The sequence below is a fragment of the Camelus ferus genome, chromosome 31 (assembly GCF_009834535.1).
Source record: "Camelus ferus isolate YT-003-E chromosome 31, BCGSAC_Cfer_1.0, whole genome shotgun sequence".
Lineage (NCBI taxonomy): Eukaryota > Metazoa > Chordata > Mammalia > Artiodactyla > Camelidae > Camelus > Camelus ferus.
Window position 1 is genome coordinate 3,503,039 of NC_045726.1, and position 24,816 is coordinate 3,527,854.

Here is a 24,816-nt window from a genome sequence, read left to right on the forward strand (position 1 = left end):
TGCTCTGCACCTGGCACTAACATTGTAAACCAACGACATTTCAGTAAAAAAATTTTTTAAAAGATGCAGGAACTAGGGATTCCATCAAAGGTGGGAAGCCTGCAGCACCAGGGGCCTGAAGGCACACTCTGGTTTCTTGCAGGGCTCGACCTCTGGGCCACGCTATCCGTCAGGGTGGCAGCCACTGTGACTACCCTGTGCCGGGCCGAGGTCATCAACCTTGCAGGAGAGGCCCTCTCCTCCCGCCCTTCACGCCACCACGAATCCTTCAACTCGTGTTGTCACTGTAAACAGAAAAGTGTATTTCTAGTGTCCCCCTGACTTGCATCTGCAGACATACTTCACTGCACCACAAGTTGAATCACCACAACTTTACTGACATCAGATCCCAAAGGGATCAAAACTGATGGAAGATTGTCAAACGTTCCCATTTGTCATTCTGTCATCCAATATGCCTTTTCCCACAGGCCCCAAGTAACTATGCACCGAGGGATTTCAAAGAAGATAAAATGGTGAACAGGAATCTCCACACAAATTGAACATTTCGCCGCATGTTAACAAGTGTTACTGCCCCGAAGACAGGAAACTTAGTAAAAGAGAAAAATATAATACCTAAGACTGGAAGATAGCCTTTCACATTAAGACATCTTTCATTTGGAAATTTCCCAAGGTGCTTTTTTCAAGCTGTACAGTTTGAATTGCTCCCCAAAACTGAAACAAAGAAATAGACATTAAATTCCCTACAGGGAAGTACGTGCCTTTCAGAGTAAGTGCGTGTTGCCTGAAGCCACGGAGAGAACCCAGGACAGAGTGGAGATCCGGGGGCTGAACGCCGGGGCCCAGGCTGGTCTGGAGACCCAGGGAGCAGGTTGCACGCTCCCCTCCAGTCCTCCTCGACCCACAGGGTCCTCGGCGCCTCCTCACCCAGCAGCTGAGTCTGTCTGCTCCTAAGGCTGGCTGCCATCACCACCTGCCGGCAGCAGCTTGCGCTGCAGTTAGCACCTTCCTTCATTTTCCCAAATTCACGAGGAAAATACATTTGCCCAAACCCGTCCTCCTGACGTAGGCTGCCACGTGTGCATCTTGGGCCACGTCTTTAGTTTCCCCACCCTCACCCCCGTCTCCCTGATAGACGGCAACTTCTACATCACAGATTTTTAGAAATTGTGTAATTTTTTTAACAAACGCTTTTCAAGGATTTTCCCAGATTTGGGCGATACCTCAAACTGTGTGACATGCACATTGATGCCATGGTCTGGGCTCCAGTCCACACTCAGCTCCACTTCCTCCTCCACGCCCTCAGTCCACACCTTCCTGCCTCCCCCTTCTGTTACCTACCCAGGTCCTTGGGCTCTGGAATCAGGAGAAATTGAAGAGGCCGGACGAGACACTCCAAGGCTTTGCCAGGACTCGTGCTGCAGCACAGGGCACGAGAACAAGTGATAGGTGCCCCTGCTCCCTCCCCAGGGTGGGGTCAGTTCCCTTAAATGGGGTGGGGGGGGTCCAGGGGTCGGGTGGGAGGGGTGGCTCGGTGGGTAGGCCAGCACACACGGTGGTGCCCTGTGCGGGGATCACACCTGGCACCTGCTTTTGCTTCCAACACTGCAGAAGCGGCAGCTGGGTTTTGGTCTTCTGTTTCTTGTTCATAACTCACCCCAACAGCATGTGCAAGCAGTTATCTTTAGTCCCTTATAGTTTCTTTGTGTCCTGTTGCTCGAGGAGACATCTGTCCAGGTGCAAGCACTGTAGCACAGGATCCCAGATCCCAGCCTGTCCCCTTCCCCCTGAGAGATTCTACACCCCTTATTCCTAAGGGTTAAGGGCCCAGAGGTCTCTTCTTCTGAAACTTCCTCCTGCTGGCTGGGGCTGCAGAGCACTGCCTACCATGGCATCCCTCGCTGACTGTTCCAAGGACCTGCAGGGACCAGGCCACCCTCTGCTGGGATGGGTTGAAATCCTTAAGCCTTCCTGAGCCTTACTTGAGACCACCGGAGGCTAGCAGACGCAAACTGGACCAGAAGGCTAAAGAGACAGGGGCCAAAGAGGAAATGAACAGTAGCCACCTAAGGCCTGGAAAGGAAGGAGGTGGGTTAACACCAGGAGGTGCTGTGGACTCTTGTCCAAACAACCCTTGTTAGGTCGGACTGACTCTGCTTGGGAAACCAGGGGGCCTCCCCGAGATCTCGCGGGCACTTCGCTCAACAGTCCTGCTGGTGTTAGTGTCGAGACAGCAGGAGGGCCAGCTATGACACACAGTCCGCCCTGGTCTGCAAGCAGGCAGTTGAAGGCAAGCCTGTTACCCAAGGCCATTCTTGCCAGAGACTCAAGGGACAGCTGCAGAATTTTAAAGTCCATTCCAGACTCTTTAGCCACGTCAGACAGAGCTGCCACCACCCTTTTAAAGGTCACAACATTGTTCCCCCACCTGCCAATAAGGACCCAGTGATGGAAAGGACCCCTGCCTCTGCGCTGGCGGGTCATCCGCTGAGCACTCGGAAGAACTCAGCATCAGGGAGGACAGTGGCCAGCCCCTCACGCCCAGGGTCTGCAGGGGTCCAGACACTGGGGAGCCCACCCCATGGCAGGAGTATCTCTGTGAGCACTGAAAGCACCAGTCCTCTCTCCAGGCAGACCGCACCTTTGTTCACCTGCGGTATCACCCATTTGTACCAAACACGCCAGCAAAATGTTTGTTTCAAAGCAAGAGCTCATTTGTGAAACTCTCTAAACCCACTTAAATAAATGAACTGGTAAATAAACTGTGAGCAAATCCAGGGTGCCCGACAAAAAGCGTTCACCAATTCCCATTTAGCCTCTGACACACCAGGAACACTGACAATTTATTTGTAAGTTTCTACTCCCGTCCTCTAACGACTTCACATTTGACCTTGTGACTCAGACTGTCTTGTGGTCTTCTGCATGTTACATGTGCCCCTGTGATAACCAGAGAGAAACAGGCTTGAGGATGCACAGCAGAGTTTCACGCCTGAGCCTCAGAATTTAACTTAAGAAAGGACAAAATGTTGGATAGTTCCATTCTTTTCAATCAAAAATATTCCTTTAAAATTTGAGTTCATTTCAAGGACTCTTCTTAAGTGTTCTAAATACATTGGCCTTGTTATTCAAATTAAGTCTAGGAAATAGCTTTGTTTGATTTTTCCCTAGTGGTGAACACAGTTACATTCGGTTATGGGCTGGGGTAAATGTATTACCTCCTTCTGCCCTAGAATAGAACTTCACAATTATGTTGCTCACCAGTGACTCTATTGTGCCTAGAATAGTGCCTGGGCATCAGTAGGTGCTCAATATTGATGTTTTTGGAATAAATAAATAATTATATTAAATCAAAATATTCAAAATGAATTAAATGACCAAGAGATCTGTCACAAATATAATTTTAAACACATTTATATAAATATATACTGCACACACAGACTTTATATAAAGTGTAGTGATGTATACATATTTTCAGTTTTATATTTTCGGTTGAATTGGTTGCTTTCCTGGGAGCCTGAAAGATGATACGTCTTTAAAAAAACAGCTTCACTTAAAGACCACCATACTTGTTACTTTGAATTAATTTGCTAAACCTTTATACAGAATTTGATCTTTTTTCTTTTTCCAATCAATCCACAAGTTGCATTTTGTGGTTCTTACACTTTTGTTAAACAGGTAAGGGTTATTCTATCACTCTTCAAAAATGCTGTTGCTACAGAAATTTAGCTAAATATAATAAATATAATACCACAAAAATGGGTTTAAGAATACTACCCTCAACAAAGAAAATGATCTACTTTGCAATGCTATGACAAATGAAACAACGCATGCTAAAACCTTCTATTTCCATTTTGCAAGGCACCATACAGTACCTTCTCTAAATTTTGATACAAGCAACAAAATGGCATAATTCTCAGATTAAATGCATATTTTTATCTAAAATAGAAATAAGAATTAAGATTTTTAAGTGAAAACAGAACAATCAAGCAAACAAAAATCTTTTAAAACATATATAATAAAACAATATCCAAGATGCCAAGAGCTCTGACTTTGAAACTCAAAATTTTTTCAAAAAACTTTTCTAGCTAGTTTGTGATGTATCCATTTTTAAAATCAAGAAACAGATTAATAATCCTTCATGCTACTACCTATGCCCCAGAAAATCATTACAGCACAGTTTAATTTGGTTACAAGATTCTTTATTTTGTAAACTATACATAAACAGTAATAAAGAAAACGCATTACACCTTAAATATCACATAAAGTCAGCATTAAATTTTTTTAGTGTGTATAAATCACGTGGAAAGAATCCACCAACTATATTTCAGTGGATCATATACTGGGAAACCAGCTGACCCACTTTAAATGGCGATACCAATGTGTAACATCCAACAGGTTTTTCCATTTTTATCATGAGCACAAAACCATAGGTCTGGTAAACTAAAAGTGAGGATGTGCCAAAAGGTCTACACAATTAACTAACATGCTAACTTAAATACAACAATTAAAGTAATTTTGTTGCAGTTGAATCTCAGATGCTACTCCACACAAAAATCATACACAAGCCCAGGTGGCAAGTATGTAACAAGAGGAAAAAAGAAAGAAACACACTCCATTTTCTTCATCCCAGCAGCAGTGACATCACTGGTATCAACTGGTTAATTAGGTGTGCTTGTCTGTGGACTCCTGTCCTGTGCCAGTACGCATGCTGAAACCACTCTGTCTCTACTTTGCAAGGCACCATACACCTGCCAAGTTTCAATACCAGTAACAAAATGGCACAATTTTTAGATTAAATGCAAATTTTTATCTAAGATAGGAAATAAAATAAGAATTAGTATTTTAAAATTTGGTACTGGGCAAATGACAAACTTTTTTGTGAAAATACAGTTTAAAAGAATCCTTATCTTTTGTCTTTCTACTTTAAAGTCTGCACCCTATGTTGCTGGTCAGAAAGATCAAGAAACCTAGAAAGGTAAAGAAACCATGCTGGTTAAAAATTTAAAAAAAATTTACATGAGCCTGCTGTCCACATTAAAACAAAATTTAGAAAGGATAACTAAGGGTTTACCTTTCAGAATCCATGGTATTCCATACTTGCCATTTTTAAGATGTCTTATCACATCCAGAATAAGTGCATAATGAAAAGCATCACTGGGATGACAAGCTCGACGGAGGACTCAGGGATGGACTTTGTCTTTCTCACCTCACTCACCTCTGAGTCAGTCGCTCTAGCTTTAGGAAGAGGCGCCTTGGGAGCTGCAATTAAGGTCATGCATATTTTTATAAGATCCTGGGGGCCCAGGCCACTAATAAGTTACTGCAGATTCAACTGAGAACTCCTCTCAGAAGAGTGTCCCACACGACCTCCAGCGCTGGCTGCTCCGTCTGTGACCAACTTACAGTTTGCTCTCACGGACGTCTGTCGAGACCACGAGCTCCTCGCACTCTGCTGTCAGGAGAGACCCCGTACATGTCCCTTTTCTCCAGGACAGATACAACTCAAAGTAAATGACTTGTATTTAAACATAAAGCTCTAGGATTTTAGTTGCAGTATCTGAAATAATTATACAAAACATAAGTGAGTTTTAGACTCATTTTGCTTTTGGGCAAGAAGGTAGTTCTCTGTAGGCATCGCCGTGTAAATGGCGGAAATGTGGCTCCGTCCCCGCCGGTCACACATAGCCGTCCTGGTCCCCGCCATCGTCATCGTCTCCCTCCTCCTCCTCATCGTCTCCAATCTCATCCTCTCCGCGTGTCACACCATCCTCGCCCATGTCACCGGCCCACTCTCTGAAGTCTCCACTTGCAAAATCTCCCGAGGTCTCAAAATCAACAGCTTAGGAAAGCGGTAAACAGTGGTGTTACTTGACTGAGTGGTGGGATAATTTCTGATGGACAGAAAATTGTGATGAAAACTGAGGAACTTCATAAAATTCTAATTTGCTCTTTAGCTTTCTTAACAAAAATAAGGTAAGATCCATTTGTCATCATTTGTTAAAATTCATGTGGTAAAAAGCAGAATTATTACTGAGGTCTGACAGACAAGAGTTCTAGTCCAGTGATACGATCTCAGCCCAGTTCTGAGAAGGCCCATGTCAAAGTAAGAGGGAGGTGTGGTTACAAGGAACAGTCAGAGGTGCAGGCGGCTAGCTCTGAAGTCAGGGAAACAGTCCGTTAGCAGAGGACCCAGTGGCCTCTAAGTGGGGACCAGGCTGGGAAACTCTCCTCCAATGCCTCCAAAGGAGCCCTGAGGACGCCCTGCCCTGAGCTCCAGGAAGCCGGGCTGCACGTCTGATGTTTGGAACCACAAGATGATGTACTTGTGTGGGATCTTGTTACCAGAACAATAAAAAGCTAACACAGCCAGTCAATGCTTTAAAAATATTTAGGAAAACATCAGCTCCTATTCACGGAGGCAGTAATGCACACACACCTCAGGATGTATTCATTTTCCACCTCCTCAAGACGGTGTGTTTATTTTCTACACTTCCTAATATTTTAGTCCTAAAATTCTGTGGAAGCTAATTATAACAAATGCTATCAATGGAATCTAGTGCGGTTAATAACTGATTGATTTCACAATACAACGCACGGAGATCCACACGTGAAGAGAACTTTTTCTACTCTGCAACTTCTTGTATTTTCTTAATAATTTCAACACGCTGAGAAAACTCAGAAGTCATATTCCCCAAACAATTTCCGACACTTATTAAATTCATCTCCATATAATTTTTACTTGTAAGATAAATTGAAATTCTTTATCCATCACTGGCATCACTGATGACTGAAGTACTTAGTAATGCAACCCGTTTAAACTATGTATCACAGACACATGTTACAATTCTGTTAGCTACTGACTAGACTTCATCCTACTTAAATCTGAAAACACTGATCAGAAAACCAAAGCCAAGCTATTAAAAGTGTTATGGAATAAATAAACGCAAAGCAGGCATTTCATCATTGAATGCTATTGCTTTTATGCTGTTTACCACTTATCTATTTCTAAACAACCACAGTGTGTCAGTTTCAAAATCCCATAAAGGAGGAAAACGTTTTCTAAAACACAAGACTGGCCAAGAACTTTGTTTTCATTTTTGGTCATTTGAATTAATGGAAACACAATCCATTGATTCCGTGTGTGTGTGTGTGCACGCGCGCTTGTATTATGTGTCTATACAGCTAAGTGGCTATTGTAAAGAAAATTTTCCACGGTACAAACAAAAATACTAATTTAAAACTTGCATTCTGAAAAAATATTTTATGAGACAAAAGTAATGTCACACTTAAAACTTTAAAATGTATATATATGATGCTCAACTTAATTGTAATACTACTTTTTAGGTATATATGTAAAATGCATGCATAGAAAAACGATTAAAATATTAATTATTATTACCCTTCAAACAATTAAAAGTGTATTTTCTCCCCCAAACATAAGGAAAGATGGCCACAAACCTACAATTTATGGACCTTTACTTTAAAAAGGTTTGTTTTTCTTTCATGGGTGAGCCTTTGCCCATGAACGTTAGTGAACGTCTCCAGGGCACACAGACAGGAGGTGCTGGGTGGGGACACAGGTGGCCCGGAGCAGTCTGCCCTCCCCACCCAGAAGAACAGGTGAGGCATTTAACGTACTTTCTGTATCTAAAGTAGCGAAGGGGCCCACCTTGTAACTCTTCTTAAACCATCTAAATTATGCGGTCCTATTTCTTATTCATACGAGGTTTTAGTGTGCTAGGAGCCAGTCTTTGTCCCCCGCCCCCCGATGTCCCATGTCTGCACAGAGTACTAGTGAGTGTGGAGAGCGTGTTGAGGGAGGACCCCCTTCTTACCACAGTCTGCGCCCGCCACCTCGTTTCCGTATCTGTCCACACACCAGCACAGGCCCAGCGCCGCCGCGGCACTGCCTGGGCTTGTAGTAACCGTCCTCGTCACACTGGGGGATGTACTGCCCTGCAAGACATACCGTGATGAGTGACTGGTGCCCCTCCTCGGGTCACTCAGCCAGGCACGCGTGGGCCCGGCCCTGGGCGGGGAGCCGGTGGTGCCCGGAGGACAGAGCAGCTGGGGCCCCGCCCTCGTTGTGAGGAACTGCCACTGTGAGTGTCGTTTGCTGAGAAATCTTCCGTCTTTCCTCTCCTCACTCTGCAAAGGGTGCCGTTTTCAGGGGCAGGACACCCAGAACTGGAATCTGACGGATGCCGTGACACCCAGTCCCCCAGACCAGGTGCATGGCCACCTGCGACCTTCGCTCCCCAGACTGTTATTCCTACACCCCCAGCTCTCCCCACGTCAAGCTGCTGCTTCCTCCAGACCCAGAAGGCTTCATCTCCACAGGAATCTCTTCCTTATCTGGAACCCTCTCCCCTTCCCTCCCTCTTGCAACTGAAAACCTGACTTAAACGTGACCCCTTTCTGTTAAGCAGGAGAGTTTCTGATATATTTCTTCCATCACGTGTGTGTGTTTGTTTGTGTGTGTGTGTGTGTGTGTGTGTGTCTTACTGCACGGCTTCACCAGTATCTTGTGATATGCTCTGGGCACTTTGGATGCTCTTGATTTTCACTGTTATATGAGCAACTCTTAAACTCAGTCTAGTAGGGAAGAGAGACATCTGTTTCACACCTATAGGATATAACATAGTCCTGGCACACTGCCAGTGATCATGTCCAGCTAATAATTGAGAAGTGAATTCCTGGTCTTCAGTAACAGTACAACACTACAATGTAAGCTTCTGGAGATTAGATTTTCCTGTCTTTCCTGACCAATTTTTCTCTCAACAATCAGACACACTATATTTATTTGGTGAAAAAAAAAAAAAAGAAAACCAATGACTAAGAAATGGATAAAACGTGAAACTCTCATCTAGTCTTGCAACAATATGGGCTCATTATTTAATCCTTTTTAAAAGCTTAAAAATTCTGATATATGAGTAACCAATTTAATTTAAAACTGATTCATTTGAAATATTTGAACTACTGGTCTTTCCATGAGGTACACAGAATATCGCCAACACAGAAAACATGAGAACACCTTCTGTGGATTTAAGGCCAGCGAAAATTGGGAAAATTTTCAGCATTATTATCTCTACCTCTTAAAAACCACCATGATTTGCCATATTTGACATAAAAATGTTAAGAGCGAGAGTCAGTGTGACCATTTAACTCATCTCCAGTGCTTGTGCACCTCGAAAGTGGAAGAGCGTCGTCAGAACGAGGCTGGAGCTGCGGCCTCGACCGAGACAGCCTGGGGCTGGAGCGCAGGCAGCGCCCGCCTCTCACAGCGCGGAGGCCGCGGGGGAGGGGCACGGCTCTGCAGCGGTGACTTCCACTTTTATGAACATTTTTGTGAACAAAGGTGACTCCTCCCAGCTGGGCAATGAATGTTTTCATTTTTTGGTAACACTGAATTACCAAAGCCTGGATGTTAATAGATCTGTCACTAATAGACATTGATCAAGTCTAAAACATTTCACCGTTGAAGGTCAGTGGCGTTTCCCACTGTACGTGCTGAACTTCCATCTGTAGACACAAACAAAGCCAGTTACCAACATCACCTTTACACCTGTGAGCAGGACTGTGGGGCATCTTACAAAAGAGTTAAAAGAAACATGATACTTTGTAGCTTTGATCTAATGATGACGGTTCACATCTGAAAATGCTGCATTACAAAGTATTAGCCTATTTATTTTGAACTTTGAATTTTCAAGTAATATGTAAAATCTTTTCATGTAAACATACAATATGGTAATTACAAAAATAGCAAATCATAATATAATACAAATTGATTAATCAGATCCAAAAACATAAAGTTATATGTCAAATACCCAGGAGCATTAATATACATGAAAACAGTAAGAGCAAAACTGTACGTGGTGTTTTACGTTGGATCCTAAAATAGAAAAAAGGACAACTGTGGACAAACTGGTGAAATCCAGACAAAGTCTGAGGCTTAGCTAACAGGACTGTATTGATGTTAATTTCTTAGACTTGACAAACATCCAACCGTCATTCTTGGGAAGTAAGGTGGCTTCAGGGGAGGCTGGGTGAAGGATGTATGAGACTATCTATTACATTTGTAAATTTTTGAATCTAAAATTATTCCCAAAAGAGGTTATTTAACAATTGTATGTTTACAGGAATAAAGCAAATAACCATACATAATAGTTTCACAATCTGTTGACAGCCAAGCATTCAAGTATTTCAAGGCTTTGGATAAAATTTGGAATTTATCTATCTATTCATCCATCATCTTCTACATACATTAACTTACTAAAAGTGAGTTGTAAAAAGCACTGATGAAACAGTCTAAAAGGCCTGTTCACCTCTCCTTGAGGTACTCAGGCCACGTGTCACCCCTGCCTCTCTCTCTCCCTCGTCTCTGAATACACACATGCCATCAACTCTTGAATTGTTACCAACAGAATTAGAATTGAAGTTTCTGCTGATGCTTTAACTTTAGCATTGTTTAAATCTCTTTTTTACTTAATAACTTTCAAAATGAGCATTGCATTAGGGTAGTAAAACACACCTATCATCTTTCAGCAGGTCAGATAATAGAAGTAAGTTTAATGGCTTTCCAAAACTTCATCAGCTTTGTTGATGAAATTCAGTGTGGTCTACCTTTGTGGGATGAACACTGATTTCCCAGTGCTGTCTCCCTGGGGTTACTGACGTGAGCACTGAAGGGGTCAGAGAGTGACCTGCTACTCACCCAGAAACTTCTTCACCTCAAGCCGCTTCCGAAGGCTGCTGCGCTCCGTTTGGCAAGGCGGGGCTGCAACAGCATTAAACATGACCTTAAGGGTTACCGTTAAACAAAGACAGTGTGGGTTCCATATTACCAAAACGAAGAGTCACATGGCTTTAGAAGATATATTACATATTAAGTATTCTGCAAGTAGATACATGTATGTACAATCATAAAATTCACTTATAGGATGGAAAATGGTTCCTTTCATTTCACTCGTCAATCAGCTCATTAAGGTAAACACAGCTGAGGGGCTTCTGCCTAAACAGCTCCCTGGTTACGTTTTCCTCACATAGAAGAGTTTCTATGATCGAGAGAAACAGCACTGCACTCAAACATGATCTAGGAAACAGTTAATGTTTCCGAGGAATTTCAAAGGTGCTATTATAGATTCTGACACTGAGTAATGTGCACAGGCTTCGGTCTTCTTAGCTGCACCCAGATGCTTCAACAATACATGCAATTGGGAAACAGGACATAATATACAGTAACTTCTGAGAAGTCATCTTTTAAAAAATAAACAAGACTTTAAACCAATTTGGAAATAAGTATTTGTCTACTTTTCCAAACTTTCAAACCGACTGGAGAATATTTTCAGAAGCGTAAAATTCTAAATAGACACAATGTAGCTTGGCTTGTATTATTATATATAATTATACATATTCTTCCATATAATACATATTTTATATGAAAATAGTTTAATGTTTTACTCATATTCTAAAAACTTGATATTAATACTTGCTGTGTAAAACTGTATCACAAACCATTGAAACAGCAGAACAATAAATTAGTATTTATTTTGCTACACTGTAACTTTTTAAGGAAAAGCAAGATATAATTAATTCAAATAATTAAAAATTCTTTAGTATAAAGCTAGCAATAGTCAGTTATTAAATTTTCAAGGAAAGCAACAAAGTGGAATGAGGAAATAAGACAAAGAACTTGAAATGTATTTTACAGTTTAATACGTAAGGCCAACAATGCTTTCTCTAGAGGATCCTAACGTGTGAAGAAAAAGTAATTGGTTTGAAAAACCTGACTCTTGATTAGCAACCTCACTGAATAAACTCAGGACAGCCCCACCAGCTCTGTGTGAGGGGCGTGCAATGCTTCCAGAGAAGTCATGGTAGATCAGGCTGTTCCACATACAGCACGGGAGTGTGAAATACCTTTTCTCCTCTCTGCTTCTGGCCTTCCACTCGGGAGTACGCGGAGGGCCTGACTGAGATTTCACAGGTCGTGAAACGCACTTGCAAAGAACGGACGCAGATGGAAGGGCAGGGAGGTGGCCAAGAGCATGAAGGTCTGGACACGGTGAGATGTGAACGCTCGGTGTAGGGCATCAGCACAGACTTACACACAAGATTTATTTCCCATCATCTACCGATGTTTTTACTTTATGGGAAATTCTGACTTTATCTGCTTAAAGGTGTATGAAAATCATGAGTTATCGAATATAGGCTTTAATTCAGTCATTGAATTTACAAGTAATGAATCCCAACACTTGTTTTAAAAAACAAGAAAAAAAGAATTAAAATCTTCTACTAGTTAATTAAAAAAAAAAAGCTGTTTTTAAAAATAACATTCTTCATTGTTTTGATTTCTGAATTTAAAAACTCAAATCCTTATACTGGAACCATTCACACATTACCTGAATGTCATATCATGAATTGATAGTTTTCCATACAATGATAACAATGCATTCTTATTTTCCCACTCAATTCTGAGCTGAATGTCACTAGGAAAATAAATAAGGAAATATCTACATGTGCACAATAGGAATATACACATGTGTCTTTCCCACACTCACAGCTAGTCACTTTTAGGGAGGTGCATTTCCATTGTCAAACGTATACAACTAGAGTCACAGCTGAAAAGGGGGCGGACGCGGAAGAGGTCTGGGGATGCCCAAGTGGGCAGCATATCCTCTGCAGGATAGGGGAGCCCCTCTCAGGGGCTGCTCCCGTGTTCCCTGTCCTCCTCACACTTTATGGCCCCCGCAGCCTCTAACAGGATGAATAACACTCCCTGTGCTTAACATCTTGCCTTAAACAGGAAAACGTCTTTCGTAGCAGCTGGTGCAGTTGGTCCCTGTCCCTGTGGCCAAATGCGTTACCCACTCTAAGGATGCACTGCTCCCACCCATCGGCATACCGTTGGCTGAAGTGAGACTTGCTGGGGTGACCTGTACTGAATGGGACTTGCCAACAGGCTGCACAGGGACGTCTCTCCGCATTTTATGTCTGACGACCTTGCAAAGTCTGCATATAGCGGTAAAGCTGATGGAGGCAGAACTTTCAAATCCCAGTCCCTGTGCTCCTCCCACCACGTGAAGGTGTTTGGGGCCAGTGCGCGCCAGTCCTCAGCCGTGAGATGGGGTAATCAAACTTTCACAGGCTATGTGGGTAATAAATGATTTTACGTATCTCAAAAACTAGCTGAGCCTGAATAAATGTTAATTTTCTTTCTCTTCCTGGATCTTACTACAACAAGACTTGAAATGAAATAAATGGATTTACTGTTTTGAGTGGGGGCTTAGAATACACTTTACGAAAGTCAGTTACTAACACCCAAGATAACAAAAATCCCCAAGTAATATTCCTCCTTCGCCTGTTTCATGATTAGTTAGAAAGAAGAATTACACAAGCCACAGTCATAGCCATTTTGTACCACTTAACTCTCAGGATTTCAGAATATTAGTCATGGAAACAAATTTGTAGTTTAATTAAAGTTAAAACATTTTTTCCATTGAAAAACTGTAAGTATTTCACCGGCTTGAGACTTTATATTCTCAACCTCTTTGATTAAACTATTGAAATTAACCTTAATTTTGTATTTTTGAAAGGTACTTTTCAAAAAACACTTATATTTTTCTGATATTTTCCAACAACCATACAACTATGGTCTTGATTGCAGTTTTAAGTCAACCTGGATCAGTAACACCCACTTATTCTCTCTCTACACACACACACACACACACACACACACACACACGTACATTTTACTCTAATTATAGTAAACTTAAGAATTTGTATTGAATAAATAGGAAAAACACATTCTTTATAAGGCGAAACATTTGAAGAAAAATGTTTTAAAATTAATGTTTATTCCTTTTCATGAAATTACCTGATGAACTAATTCCCTAAGTCAGTTACCGTGACAGAGCTTTTTGGGGTTTTTTTTTTTTTTTGTAATGTTTTCTAGCATATTAAAGTAATGCACATAATTAGCCAAACTCTCCTAAGGTTTTGGGAAGTTGTATAAATCCTTTAACCAGCTTGGGTACCATTAACTAAATTACTTCTACCATATATTAAATGATCTCATAAAATATCTTTATGTGACCATAAGGATTTTAATACTTTGGAAGTGAATACGTGAAATGTATATAAAGCAGAATCTTTTGGGGACTTTTGATTAGTTCTATAAATATTACTGCAAAATCTAGGAATGTTTTAAGATAAACACATTGACTTCTGCAGTAGAAACATTCAGAGTTATTCAGAATAGTTTTAAATGCTCCTGTATAAACACTTGGACATGCTATCATAACAACCAAAGAAAAACTAAAAAACACTTGTAATAAAAGACCACATGTCTTTTTATGGCAGTTCACCTGGATTTACTTTTTTATTCTTTAAGTGATTTAAGTGTAGACTCGTCATTAAAACTAGGATGAAGTTTTCTAGGGGTATTCGGTCAACCTGAAAGCATGTAATAGTAAGTCAGTAAGTGTGTGTGTGTCTGAATGTGAGTGATTGTGTTCATGTGTCTCTGTGTGTGTCTGTGTGTACAATTTAGAATACTCTAACAAATCAAATTTTTTACACTTTGTTTAAAGTAGTTTATAAATAATCTACGCTACAAACCCAGTTTACAGATAAGCATGTTGTCTCTAATTACTAAACTATTACTAATACATGAAAAGGCATTGAGATAGTAAAAATGCCCTAGAGAATGTGCTGGTTTCCTGAAAACCTGAGAACCATCCACACAGTTCAAAGCAGCTTGTTCATTCTCTCAGCTGCCGGGAGCTTTGAAATGCAGTTTGTCTTTCAAAATCAGCATCAGGGTCACACGTATCATTGTTTTCGGAGTTTCCCCAAACCTTCCCGTAATGTCAGTGTTTGGGGCCCTTCCCTCACACACTTGATTTTAATCACCCTCCGGACGACTATACATGCAGGCTCCAGCGTCCTGTTACATTTCGTTTCCTAGTGAAGACGGGCTGTCAAGGACAGCCGCTGCCTTGCCTCTCCAGGGAATCGGGACTCCGTCTTTGCTAATGAATTTTTATAAAGCTAAGTTATCTTAAAAGTTTGAAAGATCATTTTAAAATCAAATACGTAAAAATAACTTTATGGTGAAAGCTATGGTTCATTCAGCTCATTTAAAAAGATCACAAAACAGAACATTAAACTCCACAGTATAGAGATGAAAATCCGTTTTTACACCGTGGGCAAGACCGACAACAGGTTAATTTAAATGACTACCTTTAGCATCTATGTTCTCCTATCCCGATGTCCTTCTTGGTGGCTCATAATGGAGACTCTAACGAAGTGCATTAACAGAGCACATTAATTATGGTTTTTCATCTCCTTCAGCATGTGTAGCATCCCTGGCTGAGTTACGCTGTTCAGGCTTACCTGCTCTTTTGTTAACCACTTTAGTTAGAAGAATAGCTACCAAAAGAGTGGGGTGAGGCACTACTGTCACTGGGAGGACCGAGCACATGGGGGCTGTACCTTGCTGTCTCTGGAAGCAGGCGCACCACTCGTTGTTGGAGATGCAGCGGTCCCGGTACGTGTCGCAGGAGTTGAAGAAGGCCTCCGCGCATGGCTCGTTTTTGTCCAGGTACATGCTGCCCAGCTCTGACGGATCCAGGAGCAGGTCGTAGTTGGTGTCCAGTCTGTTAAACATCCAGCCAAGTGAATCCTTACAAATTGGCAAAATACTGGTATCAAATCCTAAAGGCAAAGACAGAAAAAAAAGATGAGCTAAATCTGGATGTCACCATCAGCATGCAAACACCATGATGCCACGCGGGTCCCCCTCCAGGCACCTGCTCCCAGTTGGCTCCAGAGTAAAGGGAGAGAGTCACACACACCTGGCAGGAGAGCTGTGAGGAATAACCAACCAGGACAGAAAGCATCAGGACTAGTTAGTCATTTGCTCAGTGGCAGTTCCTACTGTCATTATATTATAGATTTTTTATTCTTCTTTTTATTGGTCAAGCTTTTCCTGAATAAACAGGTTATCATGATGAATGGTTCACTAGGTGACATACCTCTGAGTAATATTCATAAAAAAATAAAATTCATTTTTTAGTCAAAGCAGCAAAATGCCCTTTTAACAGAAGTATGACTGACATACTATAAATAACAGCTTCAGCAGTGCTCTGTATCTTGGCAGAACCACAGCAACCCTGACGGCTCACAAGTAACATCCGGGGAAAGAACCACCACTGTGTAATTTTCGCAGCTCCCCTGTCTTCCCTCAAGGCCTCTTCTAAGCACGAATCTGCCACGGTGGGCGCAGGGGTGCACGGGGGACAGGTCTGTACCCAGCCGCTCGCTCTCCGAGGGCGATCACCTCGCCAGCCACGGGCCCCGCCAGGGTCAGCATCCTGCAGAGCGGCAGCGGCAGCGTGAGGCATAACTGAGGAACTTACCTTCGACTCTCACATGTCAGGTTATGCTGGTTTTCCCATGTGTTTTGTCATCTGGTTTTTGCCTTATTTGTTACGGTTCACTCATCACAAGTGACAGGAAAACAATAACTCATTTAACTAGCGTGGAGGAGAGGCTGTCCTTGGAGAGGGTGTGACGGTTGTCTGGAAACTGAGGATCAGACAGACAAGCTTCAGGAGCAGGAGCTAGAGAGCAGTTAAACCATTTATGAGCGGAATTCTCCCTCAGGTGCAGTTCCTTTTATTTTCTAGTTGTGCACAAACCACTTTTATAATTTTAGTTTGCAAGATGAAGAATAATGGCAGAGAAGATATTTTGCATTTTTAGGATACTTAGGATTACAAATTAAATGGGTATCTACTGTAGGAGATGTAGGACTGAAGACGTTCGCAATCTCGCCATCTTTGCAGGATTTATCACGGTAACATACTCAGAGCTTCCCATCTGTGCGTTGCGGTGCCGGGCAAGGGCGTGCAGAGATCAGACGGTGTCTGTGACGCTTTCATAAAAGCACAGAGAGAAATCCAGTGACTTTCTCACTGTTTGTGCTTTTCTTTGTAAAACTGTTGGCAGCAACAAACAGAATTCTCCCACTCAACCAAACAGAAAGTAAACGCGAGTGGCTCTTCTCCTATTTACTTCCCAGGTCCTGACCTTGGTTCTGGGAATGCAGGGTTGGAACATGCGGACAAGGACCCTCTTCTCTGAGCTTACTTTCATAACAGCATGGCTGGAGAAACTGGCTGAAGCTATCCCTGACCACCAGAAGTTGTCGAGTGCTCAGGGATTATGTGAAGAAAGCCACCCGCAGGAAAAATAAATGCACTAAACTCTGCAAAACCACTCAAAGAACCCGAGTTCTGGGTTGAGGTTTCTGGTGTGGCTTTAACCTTCTCTTCCCTTCCCAAGTTCATCTTATGAAGCACTGAAGGAACTTAAATGCCTTTATGAGCAAATGGTCTGGGGAGACGAAGGGGCATTGGGAGTCAGTGCAGAGGGCCTGCCCTCTCCCTTCACCTCCTTCTGAAGAGCGGAGGGCCCCGCTGCCAGCTTCCCGAGGCTCCCAGGGCATCGCGGAAGGCCTGCCAGTGTCTGTGAGGAGAGGCGGCTGAGCCCCAGGGGAGGCTGGCCTGTCTGCTCTCTGCCTGGTCCTGGTGCTGCCCACGTGGGAGCGGGCGCTGCAGTGCAGCCCAGACGGCTCTGGGGAGGAGCTGGGCCCGGAGGCTCGCTCTCTGCTGGGATGCCGGGTGGATGAGACCCAGGGATGCGGGGCCGGAGCAGAAGGCCAGGGTCCACCGGAGCGCCTCCTGTCCGGGTCAGCGTGGAGGTAACAGCACACGCGCCCTGTGCCTTTCAGGATGGAGAAGAAGGACTGGAGCGCTGACACAGCTGACATTAGCTCCGGAAGGAAAACTCCACCCGGGACTGTGGGAGCAGCGTGGATGCCGGGGACCCCTCGTGAGGGCGCCCGTGGGCTGCTCGGATCACACCTTCGCTTGAGCCTCCTTTGAACCGCCACCAGCCTTTAAAATGGGAGGCTTAAACCAACCTCCGCCCAGTGTCATGACGACCCACAAACACCGTTAGTTTCAGCACGTCCTTCCTCGCTGTTTTCCTCAGGATGGTGTGAAAGAGGAGGGGCCTCACTTCCCATCGTGTTTGCAGCTCTACTTTGAGAAGAGCTTTTCTACAACCCAGGTATCAACATAAAAGAATGTTTCTGAGAATGTGATGCGCACAGACACCTAGTAAATTTTAGACACAACGGAACTAAGAGTTTATCCTTTGTGTTAAAAAGTAATGAACTTACAGCGCACGTGTCTGCTGAGAGACCAGTCAGATGAAATGTGACGTTTTAGATGGAGAATGCCAGGGAAGCTGATTTGGATTCAGGCCACTGGCCTGTCGTTAAGTAATTTAATATATAGAAGGTTTAACGTCCACGTCTAGACAATGTGTGGACTTTCAAAGCATGACCTCTATGTTACCCTGGAGATAAAAAACACAGTGAGTTTATGTCATCAGAATGATATACACAAAGTTGTGCTACCAGGGTCATTGGCATGATGTTACAGAAAAGGACCAGATATAACATTATTTTTATCCTCTCAAATGTATACTATTTAATACGATTATCTTGATGCTACAAATGTAAAATAAAATAAATTTGGAAAAAACTTTTCCTATCTTATTTTAAACTTGTGGAGCAACACACTATGTGGTGACTGAGAGAGTTCTCAGATGTGCCAGCACGTACTCCCCGTATATAACACAGAAAAAAGACAGCATGGACGCCCGTGAAGACCAACAGAGCAGGAACCCGGGGCTACCGGGGGTCTGACTGGTGTGGCCACGGTGAAGAATCTGGCTTTCATCCAATTTCTGACGTCGACGTTACCTTAGACAGACCAGCCACTCCAGCTTTCTTATGATTAGAATTTCTATTCTACTTTACACTACGTTGCATTTTACACTTAAAATGGGTTTCTTAGAGACAGCGTGGCACTGACTCTCACACTACTTCCAAGTCTAACAATCTCTGCCTTTTTACTGAAGCATTAGAGCCACATGCACTTAATATCATCAATATGGTTGTATTTAAATCTTCCATCTTCCTTTTATTTTATTTTTTCCCTTCTACTATTTATCCCACCATCTTTTTTCCCATGTGCTTTGTTTTGGGTGGTTTCTGTCACATCTCTTCAGGTACGTGGACTTTCTCTTCCATAGAATCCATTTTTCATTTCATTCATTGTCCGCTTCCCTACACGTACTATGGGCTGTTCTGTTCCTCTCGTACCTGGTGTCTGTTCACCTTTATCCCACCGTGCGCAGTAACACAGCTTACAACAGCTGTTTAAGGTCCTTGTGTGCTAAGCCCGTCCTCACTGCTGTCTCTGGGTATGGTTTCTGGATTGCAACCTCCCCAAACTGCGGGCCACTGTTTTATGCTTCACAGCGTGCTTGGTAAACATCAGCTGGATGCTGCACATTGTGGATTTTAAATCGTTGATTTTGGGGTTTTGTGGAATTCCTCCCCGTATTTTTCTTTGTTCTGGCATGAAGCTAAAAACCTGCAAGTTGGCACGACTCTTTGAGGGCAGCTTTCAGGCTCTGTTATGTCAGGTGCAGAGCAGACCTTCATCTGAGGACTGACTTAGTCCCTCTGCCAAAGTGCGTCTTATTTCATCACATGGACGAACAACCATTTCTTCATCCGCTTGCCAGGATGGACATTCGGGTTGTGGCCAGTGTTGCACTTATAAGTAAACTTTCAATGAACATCCACACGTATTTTTTTTAAACATTTTTTAATTGAGTTATAGACATTTTACAATGTTGTGTCAAATTCCAGTGTACAGCACAATTTTTCAGTTATACATGAACATACATGTATTCATTGTCACATTTTTTTTCACTGTGAGCTACCACAAGATCTTATATATATTTCCCTGTGCTGTACAGTATAATCTTGCTTATCTATTCTACATATGTCTGTCAGTATCTACATATTTTGAACTCCCAGTCTGTCCCTTCCCACCCCATCCACACATATGTTTTAATGTGAACACATGTTGTAATTTCTCAAGGAGAAATATCATGAAATGAGATTTCTGTGTCCTGCGACAAGTTCCTATTTCCTTTTATAAAACACTGCCTGGTTGTCCTTCAAAGTGGCTGCACCGTCTCGCGTTCCCACCCCAGTGGACGGGACAGCAGTTACTCCATCTTGACCAGACCTGGTCCTGCCATTCACCATGGCCTTTCTAATAAGGATACAGGAGGCACCTCCTTGTGGACAGGGGTTGGCGTCTCCCCCGTGATGACCAACATCCAGCTTCCTTCCAGGTCTTCCTAACGTGGTACCTTCTCTGGTGACGTGCACGGCGTCTTGCCCACTTTCAGTGGAGGGGGAGTTGCTTCACCACTGTTGAGATTTGAGTGTTATTTATATTTTCTTGATGCAAGTCCTTTACCAGACGTGCATTTGCCAGTATTTCCTCCCACTCTGTGGCTTGTCTTTTCATTGGAAAAGCAGTAACTTTTGAAAATGAAACATTTGTAGTTTTGATGAAATTTGGCATCACTTTTTCCTTTTATGTGTCGTATCCGAGAAATCCCTGCTGACCAAAGGTCACGTGTGTTTGTGCCTGTGTTTTCTTCCATGAGTTTCATAGCCTTAGGCTGTCCTCACGGGAGGGCTGACTTCTGTGTAAGGTAACGGCTGTCTGGGACCCTCTTCAATGGATTCCACTACTAGATGCAAGTGACAGCTGGGCCTCCCTGACCCCACGCTGGGAGAGGGACTCAGCGAAACTCGGCCAAGAGCAGGGACGGTGTTTCTCACTCTCCGTGTTTCCCAGCGTGCCGCACATGCGGTAGGGTCTGTGTCAGCTCCTCCAGGACACATGACAACCCTGGGCCTGGGGACTACACAGCCAGCTGGCCGCGGCAGCTCGCTGGAGGGACGCAGACACCCAACTCTGGTTCCCCTGCCTGGTGCCACCAGGCTCCTCCCCATCACAGAGCCCAGGAGAGGGACACAGACGTGGTCACTCTCCCCGGATCTGCTGCGTGTCCCGTTTTGAATCCTGACATCGACAAGATTCCCGCTGGCTTTGACTCTGAAGCTGCACATCTCAACGTGAACACCAGCCACAAACAGGCACCACCTACTGTCCCAGTGGACCTCCCATCCTTCCCGGTCCCAGAGAGAAAGACCTGTGAGAACTGCAGTCCAGACACTCGTCAAATCAACCCCTGACCCCTTCATGCACTATGAATAATCCTATGTCCCACTTTTCGTTCATCCTCCAAAGATATTCAACTCTCAAAGTGCTTCCTGCAATTAACCCACTATATTAAGTGTCTCATTTTTGGCAAGAAAAAGCTAGAAAGGGAAGTAACATTTGTGATTGTGTACAATTAACCAGGCACCGTTCTGAGTGTCCCACAAGCTCTCTTTTCATCCACCTCCAAATACAGGAGGGACTGTTCGTCTTAACTAAATTCATCAGAGAGATCTGAAAGCAAGCGATAAAAATATTCAAGTACGAGTACTGGGGGGACAGACGTGGACACGAATCAAAAAGTCAATACTGAAGGATCTGGAGCAAATCTTTCCCCACCCCAGGCATGAATACAGGGGCAAATATACTTTATTATTTCTTTAACTAAGATCAGGCATCCTACTTACTCTCAAGGTATCAAAAAATTAATTTCTGTCAAAAACTTAAACAATAATTCTGGAGACAAGCCAGAGAGGACACCGACGGCAGGGAGATACTACAGTTTCTCTGGGGGCTTCCTAAGAAGAAGGACATGGACGCAGTCATCACACGTTCACAGTTATCATGTCTCTCTGCAAAAACTGACTTAACAAGAATTACTGTATTCTTTAAGGATGTCAAGACCCAGAAATACAAATAAGGGCTTACAGAAAACTCCCTGATGAGAAGACAAACAGGGCGTTTAGGAAATACAGACTGTGGATGCTAAGCCCCCTCACTAGGTGACTCTGTTAGAAACAGACGTCCAAGGACCTGCAGGTGGGGTCGCGGTGACGGAGGGTCCTCGGGACCGCCTCTGCAGCCAGGACGCTGCCCCCACTCCCTGCCTCCTCTTCCTGCTCTTAGTGCAAATGCTTCGGTCTTTGAAAGCGCCCCCAAACCAAGCTCATGTTTCAATACATGTCTCTTACATGCATTAAACCCGTAATACATATTTTTTATAAATGAAAAAATGTAAAATGAAAAGTTTATACAATTATTCATAGCAAGCGTTCTATTTTAATTTACATTTCCCAATTCTAAGAAATTAAAAAAAAAAAAACTTTGATGGTTTACACAGATGAAGAATCATGTAAGACTCACCTGGCGCTTATTTTCTTCTTTTATGAATTCGGTTTGCAGTGCGAGACTGAAAATATCCTACGGCCTACTGACAGCTGAGTCAAATTAGAAACAGCTGATCGAGGGAGTGGGTGCCACGTCCTCCAAAACTTTAAGGGCGTCAGAACTTCTACCTTTGTTTCCGTGTGGTTCTCCTCTTCCCCACTTCTCTCAATACACTGAAATATGTTCCTACTCTTCCAGTTCAACTAGGAGTTAAATGCTGTCTCTAATGGAATATTCCTTTTTCTAACCAGAGTTGTCACAAATGCTGTATCTCCTTGCAAAACACGTTACGGGTGTGCTTGGAACTAACAACAACGTTCTGATTTCTGTTGACCATCTAAGTAAAGAATAAAGTTTGAAGTATGTGTTTGATCTAAGCGACTCATTGGAGACAGAGCCCCATGCGAGACACAACGACACGCCAGACTTGGGAACCTTACTGCTTCGCTCCAGCCGCAGGGACGCCCTGCTGTCCGTGTTCTGACCTCCACTCTCGTGAAGGGCCTTGAACCAGTCCCGCAGTCTGCTGGCCACCTCCCTGAGCTCCAGGGCGCTGCACGCTGAAACAGAGACAACACAGATCCTGAAGAATGACTTGACATAATACGTAATGTCAGTGCTCATTCTCAAAGACGCCAACAACCAAAGGGCAACAACCACCAAAAGAAAAGATGTAACACAACTGCCAACTGTTTTGCTTTCAAAAACGAAGTATGTTTCGACATAAGATGCAATATAACAAGAACAATTCCTTTAATAAAGGAATATTATGAGAAGAATTCTGCCTCCACCCTTCGCTGCAATAAAACACACGATTAAGGCTCTTGCTGTTAACATCACATAAGTTGAGCTGTAATATTTACGTGCTGAACACCCGCCATGGGAGGATGGTGGATTATTCGGGGAAATAAGGGATTGAAAACCGCAAATGATTACTTACATATTTATTACCAGCTCCACCTATTACAATAGCTTTCAATTAAAAACCTGCATTAGTACATTCAATATAGAGAGGAATTATCAGTTATAAACAGAGGCCATTTTTATCTGGTTTAATCCTACATATTTTTTTTGAACACAGAAAAGGAAAGGCTATCTTTTTGACATTAGGAAAGAGTGTGAAATATTTAAGAAAATGGCATATTTCTGCTGTAAAAATAAGGTGTTAGCAAATTTTGACATTTGGAACTTGATTCCTCTTTTAAAAAATATTGTTATTTACCAATAATTATGTTCTTTAAAACAGTTTATGCAATAAAAATAGCAGAATACATTTTATAAATACATATGTATGTGTATCTGTGTGTGAGCCCAATGCTAAAATATGGTGTATCAAATTCAGGAGTTTGTCACCAAGATATTTTGAAAATATAAGAAATACTGAATTCCATTGTTACCACAGACCTAACTCCTCTGCAAGTAGCTAATGTGCAGCGTCCTGGACTAAGAGCTTGTTAGCAGAGCTCTTCCTGTGCCTTTTCTGAAAAACAGTGACTTACACAATGGCAAGTGTCACGTGGCGCTTAACATACCTATATACGTGACGTTACAGGATATATAATGTGACGCGCACAACACGAAGTGCAGTATAGGATAACGCAATAGAATTTAAGAGCTTAAGACCACTTCCTAGTATTAAAGGAAATAAACTCCAGGTTCCTAGGACCCTCCCAGAGCCTAAAGGAGGACGCACACCAGCAAATCGCTGTGGCATTTCAGGACCCTGGAGGCAAAGAGGAAGATTCCACAAGCTGCATCAGAAACTCACAAAGAATAAGGAGTCAGTGTCTTCAGACGTTTCAATATTGACACTGACAGGCAGAAAAACAACTGGAAAGTTACTCATATTTTAAACTGGGGATCCTATATCCAGAAAAATCAGGTGGAATCAAAAGTTAAAGATATTTTAAAGATACAAGATCCCCAGATTAAGCACCCACATGACTTCCCCGGGAGCTGCTGGAAGACGTGACACGGCAGAGACTGGAGATGGGGAGGCCGAGACACAGGCGATGGAAGACCTCACGGAGAAGCGAGGGACGTCCAGGAGGACAGGGCCTGCACGCGTGCTGGGGGCCAATGCGTGGTGGGGGAGCAGGTCTGAAAGCCGCTGGTCAAGGGTCAGTTATGGAACTCCTCACTCTTTACCCAGGGGAACCAACGAGCTTCGAGGACGTCAGAGATCAGGTCTGGCTGAGGCTGTGACAGGGTGCAGCTCCCTCAGCGCGAACAGGACTCTCAGCCCGGTCGCTCTGCACCAACAAACAGCTGCTCAGCCCGCAAAGTGCTGTGCGGGAGCCCGGAGCCCACCCGAAGGAAGGGCGTTCTACGCACACAGATGCCGAGGCTGGAGACCCGCGCCTTCGGGAGGAAGAGGTGGAGCAGCGAGATGGCATCTCCAGTTAGGGGACAGCGATGGGGGAAAGTGGTGTGAGGGTCTCTCCTTTCCTTTTGAATCGTGTGCTGATACCTCTATTGATGG

At 43.3% G+C, this 24,816-nt stretch overlaps 1 protein-coding gene across 1 annotated transcript in view; it reads right to left on the bottom strand.

Annotated features, from left to right (window-relative positions):
- Positions 1–3,392: 3,392 nt before the first annotated feature.
- Positions 3,393–24,816, bottom strand: part of SPOCK3 (SPARC (osteonectin), cwcv and kazal like domains proteoglycan 3) — a 131,368-nt gene continuing 109,944 nt past the window's right edge. Inside the window, 6 exon segments of the mRNA XM_032470773.1 lie at positions 3,393–5,836; positions 7,833–7,893; positions 7,895–7,953; positions 10,712–10,774; positions 15,493–15,714; positions 22,775–22,894. Of these exon segments, the coding sequence (XP_032326664.1) occupies positions 5,673–5,836; positions 7,833–7,893; positions 7,895–7,953; positions 10,712–10,774; positions 15,493–15,714; positions 22,775–22,894 (689 nt within the window). The 3' untranslated portion in view covers positions 3,393–5,672.